General features: G+C 37.7%; 1 protein-coding gene across 1 annotated transcript in view; it reads right to left on the reverse strand.

Annotated features, from left to right (window-relative positions):
• Window positions 1–20298, reverse strand: part of LOC121385107 — a 25450-nt gene continuing 5152 nt past the window's right edge. The window contains exons 2-10 of the mRNA XM_041515644.1: window positions 16387–16551; window positions 15240–15376; window positions 10983–11106; window positions 10408–10557; window positions 6927–7103; window positions 4773–4901; window positions 3678–3719; window positions 1974–2058; window positions 1–709 (exon numbers count right to left, since the gene is read on the reverse strand). Of these exons, the coding sequence (XP_041371578.1) occupies window positions 385–709; window positions 1974–2058; window positions 3678–3719; window positions 4773–4901; window positions 6927–7103; window positions 10408–10557; window positions 10983–11106; window positions 15240–15376; window positions 16387–16551 (1334 nt within the window). The 3' untranslated portion in view covers window positions 1–384. The remainder of the gene's footprint in view (window positions 710–1973; window positions 2059–3677; window positions 3720–4772; window positions 4902–6926; window positions 7104–10407; window positions 10558–10982; window positions 11107–15239; window positions 15377–16386; window positions 16552–20298) is intronic.

Consider the following 20298-nt stretch of genomic DNA (forward strand, 5'->3'; position numbering starts at 1 on the left):
ATCTGTATGGTCCTTAACCATATCTCCGACGCCATATAACCGTAAATAAAATGTGTTGAGTGCGTCGTTAAATAAAACATTTCCTTCCTTCCTTCTTTGAATGGACTTGAATACTGCTAGGCTCGGCCCGTGCCAGAGTACTCGAGTATTCGTGGAAACACTGTCACTCGTCATTCATTACCCAGTGTACTGGGAACCACATGGCTGTGTTTCGTGTCAAGGGCAGAAACTACTTCAACTGGTGCCGCGCTGTCGTACGTGTCAGCCCCACGATTACTGTGAATATGACTGTAGGTTGCGTCAATTGGAGAAATGTCCTTCACGGAGTTGGTTTTGTCGTACGTGTCATAACTTCCACGACCATCTCGACCGTGGATGTGACCCTTACGTGCCAGCACCGCTCCACTGTTGACCTTTGTTGTGGCTGCTGTCGTGTAATTCATCATAATCACCTTCACCGTCTTCATTCACTTTCCTGGGATCCATAGCTAATTCATACGGTTCGTCTTTCGCTCCAGATACTCCAAGTTGTGCTTCTGGTTCAAATTCGTAGTGTTGTCTTCCATTCCTATTGACTAGAGAGTCGGCCTCAGTCTGATCAGGGCGGTCGTTAATTTCGCAGTAATCAGACTCGACATTGTGGTCGTCAGAAGTCACGTGACGGGTACCAGGGTCAGGTGATTTGTCTTTAAAGCAAACACGTTTTGTCCTGCAATGTAACAAATAGAAATGCATGTAAACTGAATTACTGTGTTTATTTGTTATGTAAGATATTGCAGGCAACAAGGCATTCAACACCTGTGGATCTAGCACTCAGGATAATGGCAAAGTTGTGAAATAAAGTATTAATTGTTTTTTAATAATCGGTTACTGTTTTAATATATCGGCTGTATACTGCTCAGGTCGAAAGGCGAATTTCACTCTAACCTTCGCTGGATATATAGCTGATAGGTATTATCTGACTGCCTGAAATTCTCCCTCCCTCTTCTCTCCCTCTCTCTCTCTCTCTCTCTCTCTCTCTCTCTCTCTCTCTCTCTCTCTCTCTCTCTCTCTCTCTCTCTCTCTCTCTCTCTCTCTCTCTCTCTCTCTCTCTGTCTGTCTGTCTGTATCTTTGTATGTATAGATATATAGATAGATACATAAAATATTTAGAGAATAACTAACGAGCTACGAGGAATTATGAATTATCTGTCCCGAGTGAATGAATGTTGTAAACCCGAGCCTTTGGCGAGGGTTTTACAACATTCATTCACGAGGGACAGATAATTCGTAACTCCTCGTAGCGAGTTGGTTATTCTTTTTATTACCCATTGTCAATTTTAACTGATGTTTAATGTAAAAATTCCTCTGCAGTCTACAACAAAGCCATCAGCCATTACTTCATATAATCTTACGCAAAATACATGACGTAATGTAAGTGACGTCATATCATAACGGCGTTCTTTTTACAGCCAAATGTTTACAGTACAAAATAATACGACTGTATTTGCATTTGAAAATAATTATTTTTATATATTACTAAAACTGCTGCTTATGAAAATATACCATTTCATGTTTACGAAACAAGTGAGTCCGTTTGTTTTTGTAAATCTTTGTATATCGTATAACGTATGTGTAATCTGACTCATGAATGGAAACATTATATGAATGAAAGTGAAGTTCCGGCCATGACAAGCAACCAACCAAACATCGTGATTTTTAAGCCAGCCAATCAGTGGCTGTAGAAGCAATCTGCACACTGTGCAGAGATCGAAAAAATATTACCCCGTATATTTGAGCCCATATGGGTAATAAATGTATGTATGTATGTATGTATATAGATAGATAGATAGATAGATAGATAGATATAGATAGCAGACACTCCCGTTTAAAGCTTGCAATAGGTGCTGAGTTCGTATTTCTGAATAGAGATCATCAGGCACTTGAGACTCGACCTATTTGCATGTAGGCCTACTAATATTATCCAATCAAACCTTTTCATCCAAATCATGGCCAACAGAACCAACACCAAGATCACGACAACTGCGGCAGCAACACTTCCGCCAATGACGGCTCCATCTGAAAACAGACAAATCCTGTTTAGGATGATTTCATAATAGACTGAGACATTTTGGAGTGTTAATGTGTCCAGGGCGGCGTGCTTGAACCTTAATTACATATAAGGTATCTAACCACTATACATTGATTATACATCGGTGACTTCCGCCAGTGACGGGTCCATCTGAAAACAGGCAAATCCTGTTTAGGGTGATATCGTGCTATACATTGATTATACATTGGTGACAATATAAACATAAATTGGTGTATTTAATGTTGAATGATTAAAATGCACAGTTTAAATGAAATATATATTTTAGTTTTTAAAATATAACACATAATAATACGTGAGTGGCCGTTAGATACCATTTATCTCATAAAGAGTTGTTTTAAAATGTATCTAATAAGCGAAAGCGAATTTGATACGTTTTTAAACAACGAGTTGTGAAATAAATGATATCTAACGGACACGAATGTATTATTATATTTCTTACATATCCTCAAAACACAGGTTTTAAGCACATTTTAACATCTTTATTGACTAAAACATATTTACAACCCTTTGCCCTGTTAGCTGACTTACACGTCACAGACACATGATTGCCAGGTTAACTATACGTCACAGTGTAATCGAGTGTTGTTTTATACTGGACGTATAACATTGGTGACCTGGTCATCACCTAGGAGCAGCCAGTCGTATGTCTAGAAATGGTTAACACACGTACGTGTATAAACAACTATGTGTTATCAAAAATAATGTAGGTTGTTCTCACCAACGGGTGTATAAGAAAAATAATTACAAATTATCAAAACATGTTTAGAGTTGCATCTCCTTTTTTGCTTGTAATTAATTAAAAGGCCCATTCTTACATGATACAAACATTATAAAGATCAATTTAAAGACATCTGACTGGCTGCTCAACTTTGAAGGCCAAAGCCATACCATTCAATGGAATAAACACGACAGAAATTGATTGACCTGTGACGTATAAGTTGACCTGAAACTGATTGTTCTGTGACGTAGCAGTTAACGGTAACCTCCCAAAACTTGTACAGCTTAAAACAACAACTCGTTGTTTTAAAACATATGCAACTCGCTTTCGCTTGTTGAATACGTTTTGAACTCGTTGTGAGATAAAACTTTATTACCCCAATGGTTAAAAATATTTTGGGACATATCATATGTCCCACTAGAACGCCAAATGGGACGTAACACTTCGTGACGTCACCGACTGGCGCACAACAACCTTACAGGAACGTCAGCCAAACAAGTTAAGTGATATAAATTAAGATAGATTTTGGGTAATAAATAGGATATTAAACTCGCTAAAGCTCGTGACAACTGAAAATTATTTCACGAGGGAAATAAAAATGATACGAAATGAAAACTCGTTTAATATCCTATACGTATCTAACGGGCACTAATGTGGTATTCTTTATTTAACGAATTCAGTTTAACACCCAATAGCCGATGTATTTTTCGTGCTGTGGTGTCGTTATGCATTCATCCATTCATTATGTTCAATGAACATACCAGGTTGAGTCTGTGTCGCGAACTGTGATGTACACTGATGTAAAAAAAAAGCTTACCAGGTCGAGTCTGTGTCGCGAACTGTCACGTACATTGATGTAAAACTTACCAGGCTGAGTCTTTGTGTTTGGTATTTTGTTGGAGATGGCATCTGGAAAAAAAGAGTATTTCGTTTTCTTTTGTTTATCCATATTTTCTGTAGTGAAGCGGTACCAGTAATGGGAAACTAGTGTGTCTTTACTGATTATTGATTCTGGGCGTCTTATCATGTCCTGTCCGTCTGCATGTCTATTCTGATTAACTGACTGTCTGTCTGTCCGATCTGTCTGTTTGTCTGCCCAGATTCTCTGTCTTGTGTGTGTGTGTCATTATGGTTGTTGCTATGTCTGTTCGTCTGCTGTTTTGTCAATATGTTTGTAATAATTAATGTCCCACAGAAGTAGCCTATTTCTTGTGTTATAAACGGTACCATTAACAAAACGTTTTATATTACAGGTCCGTAGGAATGATATCTGGAAGAGGACACAGCCTCTAGAGGAGGGTCAGCGTCTCGGGGAGGAGGGGATAAGTCATAGCTTTACGTTTATTTATATGCAGTTGGACAAACCGTTTATTTTTGTTGAGTGCATCTTTCAGGCCTATATTATTATTGTTATATAATATCGATTGCCATAAATTAAGTTAAAGCGACATATCCTAGTTTTTAAAAATGCACGTTCGTCTAAGAAATAATTGTTAATGAGACAAGCTCTAGTTATTTTTGATGGTATTTCCCTGTTTAAACATCACAGACTTTAGCTTCTCTGTTATAACCATATCCAAATATGTGTTGCAGGTTTGTAGACTAACTAAACTTAGTGTGCATTTTTACAGGCTGAAACTAGGGTCTGCGCCTTTAAAAAAATAATAAACTAATATAACACAGACAATATCACCAACACAGAACAACAAGCTGAAATCACAAACGGATACAATATTTTGTGAATGGGGGAGGGAGTGGACATGAAGGGGGATTGATATGCTGATAGGACGACTGGTGTAAATATAAACATGGGTCAGTGTTGGGAGATTTCCGTTTGACACTACGGTAGGGGTGGAGGAGGGGACGCAGGGCCAAGCGGGGACTCTCCCTAAAACCGCACATTTCTGTATCACGTGTCTGTCTTCAACATACACATTCAGTTTGTCGGAAATGTTATTCTACCTTCAGTGCAGAGAGGCTTGTAGTTGTTATGACATGCCTTGATACCGAACACCACGGTGTCATTTCTAAGTCGTTCAGCCCACACACAGCCACTTCTACCCGTATCGGGTACATCGATACTCCCATCACCTGTTGAAATATACAAATATCGTACACATATATAAACTAAATTTATAACAATGAATGAATGAATGAATGAATGAATGGTTAACGACAACCCAGCACAAAAAAAACAACAAAAAACATCGGCCATTGAGCGTCAGAAAAGGTAAGTATATGGAAATGTTACTAAATTTATAACAGTAAAATAAAAGCGTTTGTACTTTTAACTAATGTCATAATAGTGTTGATTGCAAACCGTTTGTAATAATTAGATTAATACTATAGATCGGACTATTTAAACGGTCGAGCTAAGTGATCATGTTCTCTGATTTAAAGTTGATCGCTACAGGTTCTCTGTTCTAGTGACAATCCAGAATGAGTGTACCGTAACTAGCCAAGGGCTTCAAATTCCAGCGTAAGGCCTCTTAATGCGCGGTATGGGATCGATCACCGTCAGTGGGCCCATTGGGCAATTTCTCGTTCCAGCCAGTGCACCACGACTGGCATATCAATGGCCGTGGTGTGTACTAATCCTGTCTATGGGATGGTGCATATAAATGGATCATAAAAAAAAACAAAACAAAAAAAAAAAAAAAAAATAAAAAAAACAAAAAATTTAAAAAAATAAACAAAAATAACAAAAAATAAAAATAATGATCCCTTGCTGCTAATTGAAAAGAGTAGCCCCATGAAGTGGCGACAAACGGGTTTCCTCCCTCAATATCTCTGTGGTCCTTAACCATATGTCCGACGCCATATAACCGTAAATAAAATGTGCTGAGTGCGTCGTTAAATAAAAAAAAAACATTTCCTTTCTTCTCGCAAATTAAAACTGTTACCATCAAGCCCAGCAACTGGCAGCAAGCATACTAGCAACGGTACCAGAGGCTATGTTTTGTTTTAATCTCTCTCTCTCTCTCTCTCTCTCTCTCTCTCTCTCTCTCTCTCTCTCTCTCTCTCTCTCTCTCTCTCTCTCTCTGTGTGTGTGCGTGCGTGTTTGCGTGCGTGTTTGCGTGCATGTGTGTTTCTTTGTGTGTGTGTATGTATGTGTATGCACACGAATGTGTGCACACGCGTGTATTAGTGGTGAACTTATATGTCTGCACGTGTGGGAGTTAGTCTGGATACACACTTTTAAAACAAAAGCTTCTGGTGCTATAGTTCCACATCGGCCATTTTAAAACACTTTTAGACAATCTCCTGTACGTCAATAAATCAAACAGCTAGTTTGTTCCATACTAATAAGTAAACAGGTTTGGTCATTGTCACTGGGGTCCTGAGTCAGTTAATTTAACGACGCACTCAACACATTTTGTTTACGGTTATATAGCGTAGGACATAGGGTTAAGGACCACACAGATACTGAGAGAGGAAATCCGCTGTCGCCACTTCATGGGCTACTCTTTTCGATAAGCAGCAAGGGATATTTTATATGCACCATCCCACAGACAGGGTAGTACATACCACATGATTTGATATACCAGTCTCGGTGCACTGGCTGGAACGAGAAATAGTCCAATGTGCCCACTGACGGTGATCGATCCCAGTCCGACCGCGCATTAAACGAGCGCTTTACCACTGGGCTACGTCCTGCCCCACAGTTAATGGTGTGCAACATTTGTTTTCGTTTGTACAAAATAATACAATATTGTTAAAACAATAAAACCACAAAACGTTTTGGATGTATAGCAAATATTGTGTCTTGCATTAAAACAGTTCATTAGTTGCATCGTAAATAACCATCAAATTAGCGTTCATTGGTTAGTCATATAACCATGTATGGAATATTTACATTCGTTTTGTAGAATATAAAATGAACTCGGAATAACACATTTATATTATTATTTATCATTGATACGATGGTGTGTAGTCAGTCATGGTTATCAGCTCTACTTTTATACTTAATACGAGAGAAGAAGAAAAAGTTGAATGGAGCACAAAGCACAAACAGAACTAATTCGCAATACACGAATCCAAAGTGACCATTGCGCTATAATTTACTAAGTATGTTCTAAATATAAACATATAAAACTAAATGAAATTTAACCGTACGTTCAACCCATCCAATGTATCGATAGCGACTCAAACCAATCCAGTATGGCTGTTCCTCCTCGATGTTGCAGGCTATAGTATGTTCGATTTTCAGAAGAGAACAACTTTGATTGGCTGCACTCCAGTCACCTGTATCCGTGTCATAAGCCTTACATGCACACTCATCGGGATCTTTGCCTGAAAAGATAGCAATTGTTTGAACTATTGACAATTGATGGTGTTTTTTTGGTTGTTTTTTTTGGGGTGGGTGGGTGGTTACAGGCCAGTTGCCACTGTTCATGGCTATAACTGAATACGGGATATCATTTCCCAGGACTATTTTTGCATTTCACTGTCATTAATGAAGATCATTGTCAAAATCAGCTCCACACAAACCTAGCATGGCGGTCTCATCGACCCATATCTTCTTTATTTGAGGTTCTGTTTTACCGATATAAGCTATTGCATATTTTGCTAGGTAATAAATGTTTGGTAATGTAAACAGGTTAGATATTCTATTTTTAGAGTGGATAACTATTGCAGGATAAAATAGAGCAATAAATACGGTCGGATGGATAATTCACAATACAATAATTGAATTTGTTATGTAGCTTAACGCTATCAAGAAACGTGCGTAAGTTTACGCAACATCATTTAAAGATTTTATTCTGTAGCGCTGATGGGGATTATACAGTCATTGTCAAATTATTAATTATTCTATCACTAGAGGACCCGAACATTATATCGATATGCAACAAAAACCTGGAAAAAAAGTATCGCAACACCATTTTCCCACAAGTGTAGTGAGGTGTCACTACATTTATTGGCAATGTCATGTTGTCAATCGATGCATATCGTTATGAATTGTAATAAGCAGATGTTTGAAAATAAAATAAAAACCAGATTGTTGAACTCGGTAACATTGAACTGGTTTATTGGTTAATGTAAAAGAGGACATTAATTAAGGTAAAAAGGTCTTCGAGAAAGTATGGGGATTCCAAGACAATACAACAATCCTAGACAAATCATTAAAGTCACCAAGACAGGTGATAATGTCAGCATCGAGTTTAGCCACCACGCGCCATTGTGATAGCCTGAAGACGTCTCCTCATGGAGTGGATAAGACGCTGGATCGGTCTTTGAGGTGGAGAGCCTGGTCCAGTTCGGCCAAATTCTGTACTGGTGGAACCCTCTGACGTAAACAACGCCCTAAAATATCTCAGTCGTGCTCAATATGGACTTCGTGCTGGCCGTGTTGTGATTGCTTCCTTTCGTAGGAAATCCATTACCACACGGTCACGATGGGGTCGGGCATTGTCATCCATGAACATCGGCCGTGTAAGAAGAGCCTGGTTATCGGAATGTGACACAATAATCCTGTCCAAGATGTTACTCTGATACTGTTGAGCATTGAGATTGCCTCTCACAGTGACACTGAAGTTCAGAGTGGTACAAGAAACAACTCCCCACCATTACAGGCCCGCCGCCAAATGAAACCTGCTCTAAAATGTCCCTTTGTGTATGCTGTATTCATACGCCGTCATACATGTACTCTGCCGATTCTCATCAGACCTCCTGGACGCTAGGTTCTAGTTACTGCGTGTTCGACACCAAGCTAAACGAACAGCCCTGTAACCATGTGTTAGCAGAGGTTTCCAATCGATTTCTCACTGTTCTGTATGAAATGCGACTCTTTAAGACCATACTTGTAGTGAATCAATTGCGTCGGAAAAGTCTCTCTAGTTTATATAAATAAATAAATATTTTTAAACTTCTTAAATACCAAATATTTCAAATGAAGTACACGTAGTATGTGATTGATATAAATCATAGTGAAACGTAAATAAATAAATAAACAAAATAAAGAAAATTGAATTAATGACTTTCTGGATTTTTTAAAAATGAAACAAAAAGGAAAAATAGAGCTGTGATAGAGGTCTATGTGGAGTGTGGGATTTTGGAATTGTTTATTTTACGGGGAAGGAGAGGAATATTTGATTAAATTTTAAATACTGATACATGTGGAGAATTAAACATCACTGGAAATCGGCATGTATAGTTAACTATAATTCTAACTGTTAAAAGTAGCAAACGCATTCCAATTCAGTTCATTTTATTGTATGAATATCAAGTTTAATTTTGCGTTCTAATAGCAGCTGACTGGAGGCTCTAGTTACTTCGTCTAAATTATTTCACTGCTTTTGATCTTAAACCATACGGATGTAAACTTTAGTAGACCGTTTTTTCGCAGCCATGACGCCATCATATCCGAAATGTTTACGTTAATCGCCAGTTTCACATCTCCTACGAAGCTACTCACGACGCTCATGACAACTGTCGATCATTTCCACAAGTTACTAAATAGCCTGGTTATAGTCGGCAAAACACATTACTCTTCGCATACGCAGTTGGGATGTGAAAAGGTATATTAGTGAGATATAAAGCCCTGTTCATAGCAGCAGATGTTTGTCTTGTTTTAGTATTTAGTTGACAGAAAGGCGTTTAAGGCGTTTAACTGCTGAGAGATGGTGGAACATAGAATGGAGAGCCCCAAACCAAAGACATTCTTATACTTTGCTTGTATTATGGTGTCCTGCTAGCTGAGATGCTGGCTTCACTATAGCCAATATATAGGTCGTCGTGTCCTGCTAGCTGAGATGCTGGCTTTCACTATAGCCAATATATAGGTTGTCGTCATCCAATGTTCCTCACATTTATTAAAGAAAGAATAATGTGTCTTTTTGTCCAATATAGAACATTCAACACACAAACACCGATCATGGCTAGAATTTCTGTAAACTAATGCAGGTTTTCTACCACTGGTTTACCAGCAGTCGGATGTCAAATGTGTTTTCTCATACTACGGAGCATAATAGTGGTGGCAGTCATGATAGTGGTGTATGATGATGATGATGATGATGATGATGATTGTGTACTTAATATCACATTTCTGTGTACTCTTTGCACAATAGTACTATAAAATATTCAGAAGCTTATTAGATACATTCCTAGATCGACCAAAAACTGGCCGAAATGGCCATTGTGTCTCAAGTAGGTTCAATAAGTCTGCTGTTTTTGGAAGCAGCCTTTTCGAACCTTGATACTGCCCCCTCTCTATAGGCTATTCTGTTCCGTTAGCAGCAACGAATCTTTCATATGTACCATTCCACGGATAGGATTGTACATACCACAGCCTTTACTTAACCAGCTGTTGAGCACTAACTATAAAGCAAGTGGCCAAAACAGGTCCCATAGAAACGATATCTGGAGTTCGGGCGACACAACCTCTCGTGAAGAGGCACAAACCATATTTTAAATTTTAGTTATACAGAGTAAGACCCCCAAAGAACCTCAACTTTCGTTCTCGAATGGGGTGTGCACATCCCCCCTCCCCTCCACCCCTCCCCCTCCATCCACCCCACCCACCCCCGCGCCCAGGTTCCCCTTTTCCTACGGATCTATCATATATTAATCGCGCATTAATCAATTATAAGATGCTTACATGTACAAATGTGTCCATATTTCTTTGCTTGACACAGTTTCTCCGTTTTGATGTACATGATGTTTTCTATAAAGACCTCTATTGAGTTGACATATCCACATAGATCATCCAAACCAAATGTCCATTGCACGGAGTCATCTTCAAAAAGGTCTAAAAAGGCACAGCGTATCAGTATAAATAGCCCGTGGATATGTAATATTGTTATATATTCTTTGAGTATTTGTTAATATGCTAAATAGATGCACAACATTAGTTTGTATTACACTTCACGTCACGATTAGGTCCAATTGATAAATTATTATGTCGCTTTTTGATATTTTAACCTAATATATTTCAGGTATTGAACTACTTCTATAAAATATCACAACACCCAAACACACATGGACAAAAAAAATGTATACAAAACTACACATGTCCGCTACCAACACAAAGACCCCCAACACAAAGACACATACACACGCACAGACATAAACACATCACATTCTAAATAAGACGTTATAAAATCGTTATTGTTTGAGAGCTATGCATTAAAGTTTTATTTTGATATGATTTTGAAGTATCCTTCTATGACTTACCGACTTTGTAAACACTCATTCCATGTGCGGTACCGCAGTATTCCTGAGAGTTTCCCCAGCACCGGTCCTGCGCAGTAGTCTCTGGTGAGAGTTTAGGTGACCGAACACAAAAACATTTAGGTCCCTGAAACAGAACAATATTTGATGGGGAGAGACACACACTACCGTGGGCGTGCGTGCATGTGAATATGTGTGTGTGTATGTGTGTGTGTGTGTGTGTGTGTGTGGTGGTGTGTGTGTGTGTGTGTATGTGTATGTGTGTGTGTGTGTATATATGTGTGTGTGTGTGTGTATGTGTGTGTGTATATGTGTGTGTGTGTGTGTGTGTGTGTGTGTGTGTGTGTGACAAACGTATTTTAAAAATGTTTTGGTGGTACAAGCCGACATTTCAAAATAATATTAACCAGTAATGAAATTATTTATAATTAACTAATTAACTGACATAATCTGTAAATCTCTCTTATTGTATTTATCCATTTGTGTGTGTTATTTTGTAATAGTCGTGTTCAATTTCTATTAGTATACATTCAATTTGGCAAATAATAGTCGTACTTAAATTGAATTTCCTATATTTCCTTAAATTAAAAAGTTGAAATATGTTATACTATAAACGTTCCCAACTGCCCAACATGTCCCAGTTCTAAACATGATGTACCAAGTCGGCCCAAAATGTCCCGACTGCTGCATATACGTATGTATGTATGTATGTATGTATGTATATATGTATGTATGTAAGTATGTATTGGTGTATGAATATCTATATATTGTATGTATGTCGAGGTTGACTGTTAAATACATAGATATTAACACACTGGCACAAGGGATAATTAAATCATTTCTGGCCTCACAAATTGTCCCGTGCCGTTACTGGGACTCGAACCTATGGCACCGAATGGCCCGCAACTGTGCAGAGAGAGAGAGAGAGAGAGAGAGAGAGAGAGAGAGAGAGAGAGAGAGAGAGAGAGAGAGAGAGAGAGAGAGAGAGAGAATCATATATTAGCAATAATATTTTTGTTACTAATATATGATACTGACGATATCGAAACCCACGAGGGTAATAATCTCTTTATCATATAATCTCAAGCTTAATACAATGTGTTTCTGTAAACTGTACACCCAAATTTAATTCCAATCCGCCATTACTAGATATTCAAATGACGTAAGAATATGTGGCGCGGTGTCTTTTTGAATGACAATGACGTCAAACTCGAATGACGTCTTTGTGGATGTCCTGTGTTTTGTTTTCTGAACGCTGGATAGCTTTCAATGTAAAATTGCTATTGAATTTGTTATATGTGATGACTATGAATGCATACGTTAGTTATGGAGTGTCACCCTAGTACGTTTGCTTAAATGTCAATAAAGCTAGTGTCGTGACCTCGATTAATTTACATCTAATTTGTAAAGTTATCAAATTCTTAAAGTGTGTGATCTGAAAAATATCACATACTTTGATTGCTCTGGATATGCAAGATGTAACTAAATATGCTACGGCGACATCACAGAATTGACGTATGCATTCATAATTATATATTTTTTTTAATAATAACGCTTAATAGAGTAACTTTAAATTGAAAGCTGTCCAGCGTTCTGTAAACAAAACATGTCATGTACTAGTTTATTTTAATATAAATATATTTCTTTTAAAAAGACGGCGCCATATATCCATACGCCATTTGAACAGCGAGTAATGGCTGACTGGTATTAAAGTTGCGTATGCAGTTTACAATGACACGTTGTATTAAGCTAGAAATTATATGATAAAGATATTATTACAGAGAAGAGAGAGAGAGAGAGAGAGAGAGAGAGAGAGAGAGAGAGAGAGAGAGAGAGAGAGAGAGGGGGGGGGGGCAGAAGTGAGGAACAAATGAGGAAGAGAGATGTCACAGAGATGTCACACAAATATACCAGTGATAAAAAAACGTGTTTTGAAAGAAGAACCGGGATATCATCATGTGGGTTGTGTAGTGGGAAATACGCTGACTGTAAGATAAGTATGATGTATCAATATAAGTGAAAGTCAATTTTAATTTATCACCAAAACGTGGACATAGCCAAATATGCAACCCTCATATGCAAATATGCAATGGAAAAATGCAGCGGGTTTCCTCTCTAAAACGTTTACTTCCGGTGTAATTTCTACTTAATTCTGCTAAGGATTGTTGGCGAAGCAAGTGCCAGCATATTACAATTTTCATATTGTCGAGTTTTTATAATATATAATATCAAATAGTTTGAAGGTGTTTTATCATAGTTAAATGTAAAGATAACGAAATATGACATTAGCTACTATTATTACAAATGGCTCTAAAAAGGCATCTCTCAAATATGCGATCTAGTTAATGATCGTGGAGAATTCTTTACATTAACTGAATTTAATTATATGTATGACTTACATGTGTCTTTTTTAGAATATCAGGGCGTCATTAATTCAATCAAGGTATACCTTTAAAAAACTAAAATTAGTAAGATAGACACAAATATTGCTTTAGACGATTCGCCTGTCCAAAGAAAACTTTGTTCCATTAAAAAAAGGATCAAAATTATACTATTACACACTAATATATTCAGACGTACCAAATACAGCTATGGGAAAATGGCAAAATCGTTTTAGTACTGATCCCTATCTGGCCCATTATCTATTTGAAACCATTTCTCACCACACAGAAAGTAAAATTAAGAGGGTTCTAATATAGGATATTACACAGAATACTAACGACAAATATTTTTTCCTTCAAGCTAAACTTATTGATACTGAAACATGTACCTTTTGTAATGTAAATAAAGAAACAATAGAACATCTTTTTTGGGAATGTAACTTTGTTCAAACGACCGGCCTCGGTGGCGTCGTGGCAGGCCATCGGTCTACAGGCTGGTAGGTACTGGGTTCGGATCCCAGTCGAGGCATGGGATTTTTAATCGAGATACCGACTCCAAACCCTGAGTGAGTGCTCCGCAAGGCTCAATGGGTAGGTGTAAACCACTTGCACCGACCAGTGATCCATAACTGGTTCAACAAAGGCCATGGTTTGTGCTATCCTGCCTGTGGGAAGCGCAAATAAAAGATCCCTTGCTGCCTGTCGTAAAAAGAGTAGCCTATGTGGCGACAGCGAGTTTCCTCTAAAAACAGTGTCAGAATGACCATATGTTTGACGTCCAATAGCCGATGATAAGATAAAAAAATCAATGTGGTCTAGCGGCGTCGTTAAATAAAACAAACTTTACTCTTTTTTTTTTGTTCAAACGTTTTGGAATACGTTTTAAAACTGGTTATCGAAGTACTGTAATCATTTATGTAACTTAACACTGTCATATTTGGATTTAAAGACAACATTAAAACAGATAATGCATTTGATCTCTTGCTACATCTAGCTAAGTATTTCATATATAAATGTAAAGTGCAAAAGGTTAAGTTAAATATCATTCATTTTAAAAAAGATATTAAACAAAGATACTCAATAGAAAAACATTTATATTTTGGTAAGAACAGTCTTGGCAAAAAACATTTACCAAATAGTCACTCTGTCATTCATTAGTTGAAAATATTTAATATAATAATTTTTGTATTATAATTATTATTATGTAAATCCTCTCGTCTCCAGCAATAGATGTAATATGTAGTAATTTAATAAAACATCTACTTCCCGCAGTATCACAGAACATTAACAAACTATAATACAACTGATGGGAAACTAATCACATGTATACATTTGTTATCAAGCTATGTTGCGTGCCGGTGTATGTGTGTGTATATGCATGGTATGTTTTTTTTTAATGTTATATATTATATACTATATAATTATATATATATATATATATATATATATATAATTATAATGTTAGTTATGTTCAACACTATCTGTAAGATGGTGATTCAGGGCCCCATCCCTGACACTATCGACATTTCTGAGCTAATAAGTTTTGTTTTTTTAGTTTTTTTTTAAAATTATAATGCATCTTTTCATTTTGTCCTTACAAAGTTTCCCTCTAATTTTAAATAGTAGACAATGGTGTCAGTTTTTTTGCACCCTATGGGGGAATCCTGTAGAAAATAGTATATGATAAGGCTTAATTTAATCCCGGCAGCATCTCTTGTCAGACAGTAATAAATAAATTATATATATATATATATATATTATATATATATATATCTATATATATATATATATAATAAATATATATATATATATATTCTATATATATATTATATATATATATATAGTAAATAGTCGCATTTATAGCAAACATATCTTCTACCTGTAGGCCAATATATTTCGTATTACATCCCGTGTAGCATCGGACGGCTTGGTTCCTGTACAAAAATATCTTCGCATATCTATCCTCCTCTGTTACATTTCGATATCCCTCGTACTTGAACAGCGTACTCCGATCCTCTGATGGAATAATGACGAAGCAAAAATAGTATTGATAAGCACTGCAATTTTATGCATTCTGTACTTGTTCGTTTACAATTGTTTAACAATAATCACATATTAGAAGAAGAAGCATAATGTGTTGGCAGACGATTTCGTATCCAAAATTATAGATCAAGTGTCACAAAATATTGAACTGGAACGTAAAATGAAAAGTTAAAGTTTTTGTTTAACGAAACCACGAGACAACCAGCTTAAAGGCGCTCAATCACGGATTTAGTGGACCTTATTTCTCTAAATATGGATTATAAATGGAAATTACATTCATTTGGAATACCAAACCTTTACAAAATATCAATAATAAGTGGAATATGCTGGTTATGTAAATGGTTCAATAAAGTACTTTTAGGTACAAATCAAATGTATATATTGTCATATAATACTTTGTTGGGTCAATAATTAGGTCAACCATCCGTGATTGAGCGCCTTTAATTTTCATATTAGTAGCAGAGGATCGTTTGTATGCACCATCTCACAGACAGAATATCAGATACCACGGCCCTGTATATACCAGTCGTGGTGCACTGTCTAGAATGACGGGGATCGATCACTGACCGACCACGCATCAAGCGAGCGCTTTACTAGTTGGTTTCGCCCACTCCCCTCCCCCCCCCCCCCCCCCCCCCCCCCCCCCAAGGTACCCCCCCCCCCCAGTAAATTCACCAAGGTATGATGTTCTTTTATGTACGGCGTAGCGCAAAAAAAAACCCGGATCTATATGGTTAAAAAAATGGGCTGATCAAAAAAAGAATAACAAGTTTTTAAGTTACCATGAAACATCCATTAATCTAACATAAATTGCTTTTGCTTTTGCGTTACGAGAGGGTAGGATGGATGTTTCAACTGCGGGATCGAGATCCTTTGATCCTGTTTAGTTTTGTATTCTGAACAAGTCCGTATGTCCATATATAACAGAACACACGACAGAGAATTGATGCTTTTTGAGAAATTAATTGCTAGTCCTTGCTTACCTGTCCATGTCCAGGAAGAGTACATCACTTTAGCTCCGATCCAGTGTTTTCCGGAGTTCCTGTTGAGAAACCGAGCCACGTGTGACTTGTCGGTGGAATGGTAAAGTTCTTCGCCACGTTTTCTACAAGCCTGGGTAGCTTTGTACCACGTCGTGTTAGCCAGTTCTAAAAGAAATATATCAAACAAGATATTCTTTCTATTTAAGCATTGAAGCCAGAGGCGGACCTAGGGGTGGGGCAGAGCCACCCTAAATCCTGCGACAGTTATAATTTTATTATCTATTAATTTTCATCCCCTTCCAAACCTGTCCCAAAGTTCCCTTGCTTACTAGCCTAATGTCTTTGGGGCCACCCCCTAAATGTATTTTCTGGATCCGCCACTGGAAGCACAGAAATATACGGCCGTAAGAAAGGTAACATAACTGGTGGAGGTTGGAGCAGTAAACGGAATCAAGGAACATAGAGTCCTCTACAGCTACCCCCCCCCCACCCCCCCCACCCCCACCCAAAAAAAACCCAACAACAACAACAACAACAACCAAACAAACAAACAAAACCTAATTTAAAGTAAAAATGGCACTTTTAAACTATTCGTATGTGTGTGTGTGCGTGTGTGTGTGCGTGTGTGTGTGTGTGTGTTTGTGTGTATAAGTGTGTGTGTGTGTATATAAATGTGTGTGTGTGTATATGTGTGTGTGTGTATGTGTGTGTGTGTGTGTTTGTATAGTGTGTGTGAGTGTATATAAATGTGTGTGTGTGTGTTTATGTGTGTGTGTGTGTGTGTGTGTCTGTGTGTGTGTTTGTGTGTATAGTGTGTGTGTGTGTGTGCGTTTGTGTGTATAAGTGTGTGTGTGTGTGTGTGTGTGTATAAGTGTGTGTGTGTGTATAAGTGTGTGTGTGAGTGTGTGTGAGTGTGTGTGTGTGTGTGTATATGTGTGTGTGTGAGTGCGTGAATGTGTGTGTTTGTGTGTATAAGTGTGTGTGTGAGTGTGTGTGTGCGTGCATGTGTGTGTTGGTTTCTGTGTGTATGTGTGTGTTTGTGTGTCTATAAGTGTGTGTGTGTGTGTGTGTGTGTGTGTGTGAGAGAGAGAGAGTGTGAGTGTGTGTGTGTGGGGGGGGGGGGGGGGGGTGCGCGTGCCTTTCATTTGCAGTATGAGATGTGTCTTTTGCTGTCCGTCTGTTTATACCCATTCGCAAAACTGACGAATTTCAAGCAATTATTTTGTTTTAACACAGTTGTCGTATTCTACGTCTGTTTAAACAAATTCAATCACAGATATAGGATGTTTACATATTACATCTTTACTACATAGAGGGCGAAACGTAGACCAGAGGTAAAGCGCTCGCTTGATGCGCGGTCGGTTTGGGATCGATCCCCGTCGGTGGGCCCACTGGGCTAGTTCTCGTTCCAGTCAGTGCGTCACGACTGGTATATCATAGACCGTGCATGTGCTATCCTCTCTGTGGGATGGGGCATATAAAAAAAATGCCATGCCACTAACGGGAAAATGGTAGCGGGGGGCGGTTTCCTCTCTAAGAATATATTTAAAAATTAACCAATGTCTGACATCCAAGACCGATAATAAATAAATCATTTGCCTTTCAGTTAGTGTCGTTAAAGAAAACACACTTTAACTTTTAAACAAAATCAATCACAGAAACGAAGTTTAATGTCTTTGAACACACACACCACATATATAATATATATTATATATAATATATATATATATATATATATAGATATATATATATATGATTGGCACATTTAAAACAAAAAGTAAGCTATTTACCATCTCCGTCTCCCTGTACGACAACAGCCACCCAAAGGACTACGACATCCAGTGTTTTAGAAATACGGACTTCATGAGTAGGGGGGGATATCAACATTTACCACACACGTGACGTTCAGAGACACGGTACATAAATAGTTAAAACAACATCTATAAATAACTTAGCTAACAATCACGAGCCACCAGTAGTAGATTAATAGTAGTAGTAGTCGGCAGTGGTGGTAGTAGTAGTAGTGTAGTAGTATTGCGCTGGGCTCGGTTGTAGTAGTGGTAGTAGTAGTAGTGGTATAGTAGTAGTAGTAGTAGTGATGGTAGTCGTAGTAGTAGTAGTCAGTGTTGGTAGTAGTAGTGTGTAGTAGTTAGTACGATATCAGTAGTAGTAGTAGTGGTGGTGGTGGTGGTAGTAGTAGCGCGTAGTAGTACGTAGTAGTGATAGTTAGTAGTATTACGTAGTAGTGGCAGTAGTAGTAGTAGTAGTAGTGGGGGTAGTATATTAGTCGTAGTAGTATTATAGTAGTTGATAGTAGTAGTAGTGATAGTAGTAGTAGTAGTGGTAGTAGTAGTAAGGGACAGTAGTAGGTAGTACTAGTCGGTAGTAGTAGTAGAGTAGTAATAGTAGTGCGTAATGGTAGTGTCGTGGTCGTACATCGTAGTCGTAGTAGTAGTAGTAGTGGCAGTAGTATGTAGTAGTAGTAGTAGCAGTAGTAGTAGTGGTAGTAAGTAGTAATCGTATTAGTAGCAAGTAGTATATTAGTAGTTCTCAGTATCATCAGTAGTAGTGTAGTAGTAGTGGTATGTAGTATTAGTAGCATTAGTAGTAAGTAGCAGTAGTAAGTAATAGTCAGTAGACAGTAGTAGTAGTAGCAGTAGCAGTGGTAGTAGTCGCAGTGATAGTAGTAGTCAAGTAGTAGTAGCAGTAGTAGGCCGTAGTAGAAGTAGTAGTAGTAGTAGTAGTGGTAGTGGTAGTGCTAGTAGTAGTGTCGTAGTAGTGTTAGTAGTAGTAGTAGTAGTAGCAGTAGCAGTAGTAGTAGTAGTGGGTAGTAGTAATTAGTAGTAGTAGTAGTAGTAGTAGTATTAGCAGTAGTAGTAGTTGGTAGTAGTATGGTGGTAGTAAGGAAATATTGATCGTAGTATAGTAGTGGTAGTAGTATAGTAGTAGTAGTAGTAGTAGAGTTAGTAGCAGCAAGCAGCAGCAGTGCAAGCGTAGTAGTAGTAGTATTATAGTAGTCAGCATACTAAGTAGTAGTAGCAGTAGTATAGTAAGTAGTAGTAGTAGTAGGCAGTAGCAGTAGCAGTAGCATTAGCCGTAGCATTAGTAGTAGTTACAGTGGTATTAGTATTCGTAGTAGCAGTAGTCGTAGTATAGTGTGCTAGTGGTAGTAATGGTAGTGGCTAGTAGTAGTGGTAAGTAGTATTAGGAGCAGCATAGCATAGTAGTAGTAGTAGTCACGTAGAGTAAAAGGAGTAGTATAGTGGTCACAAATTACCAATGTTTGACTTTATATTCGATGATTACTAATATTGTAGCTCATTATGGTGTTCGTTAACAAAAAACACCCTCCACTAGTATACCCTATTTCCTTCCTGTTTTTGCTCTGAGCCCTCTGTCAGTTGAACGGTTTGTGGAAATTAATGGTTTTCAAAGATGTTCAAGACCCTTTGTCACTTTTCCTACCTTTAGGCCGGCCTTTCCCCGGGGGGAAACTTCTCTGTTGTCTAAAACTTTTTTAATTTGGGTTTAAAAAAAGAAACCAAAGAAATCAAATTCGGAAATTTAACCCTTAATCCAATAAAATTTAGGCCGGGGGGGAAACAATTGGGAAATTAGGACGGGCAATTTTGATTCCAAAACAAAAAGGAATTTAAAAAGGGTTGCCAAATGCAATTAAAAAACCCATTTTTGGGTTAAAAACAAACCCAAAAAAAAAGAAACAAGATTAAAATCTTAATCCGGAAAGGTTAAATTAAATTGGGGGGGGGCCAAAAGTTAAATAATTTTTTCCCCGGCCCGACCAAAAAATTAAGGGAAAAAGGACCAAATTGGCGGGTTCTCCTTAAAAAATATTTAATTAAAACTTCTTTAAAAATAAATTTGAAACCAGAAGGTAAAAACGCGGAAGGC

This window comes from Gigantopelta aegis, chromosome 11 (genome assembly GCF_016097555.1).
Source record: "Gigantopelta aegis isolate Gae_Host chromosome 11, Gae_host_genome, whole genome shotgun sequence".
In the NCBI taxonomy this organism is placed as follows: domain Eukaryota; kingdom Metazoa; phylum Mollusca; class Gastropoda; order Neomphalida; family Peltospiridae; genus Gigantopelta; species Gigantopelta aegis.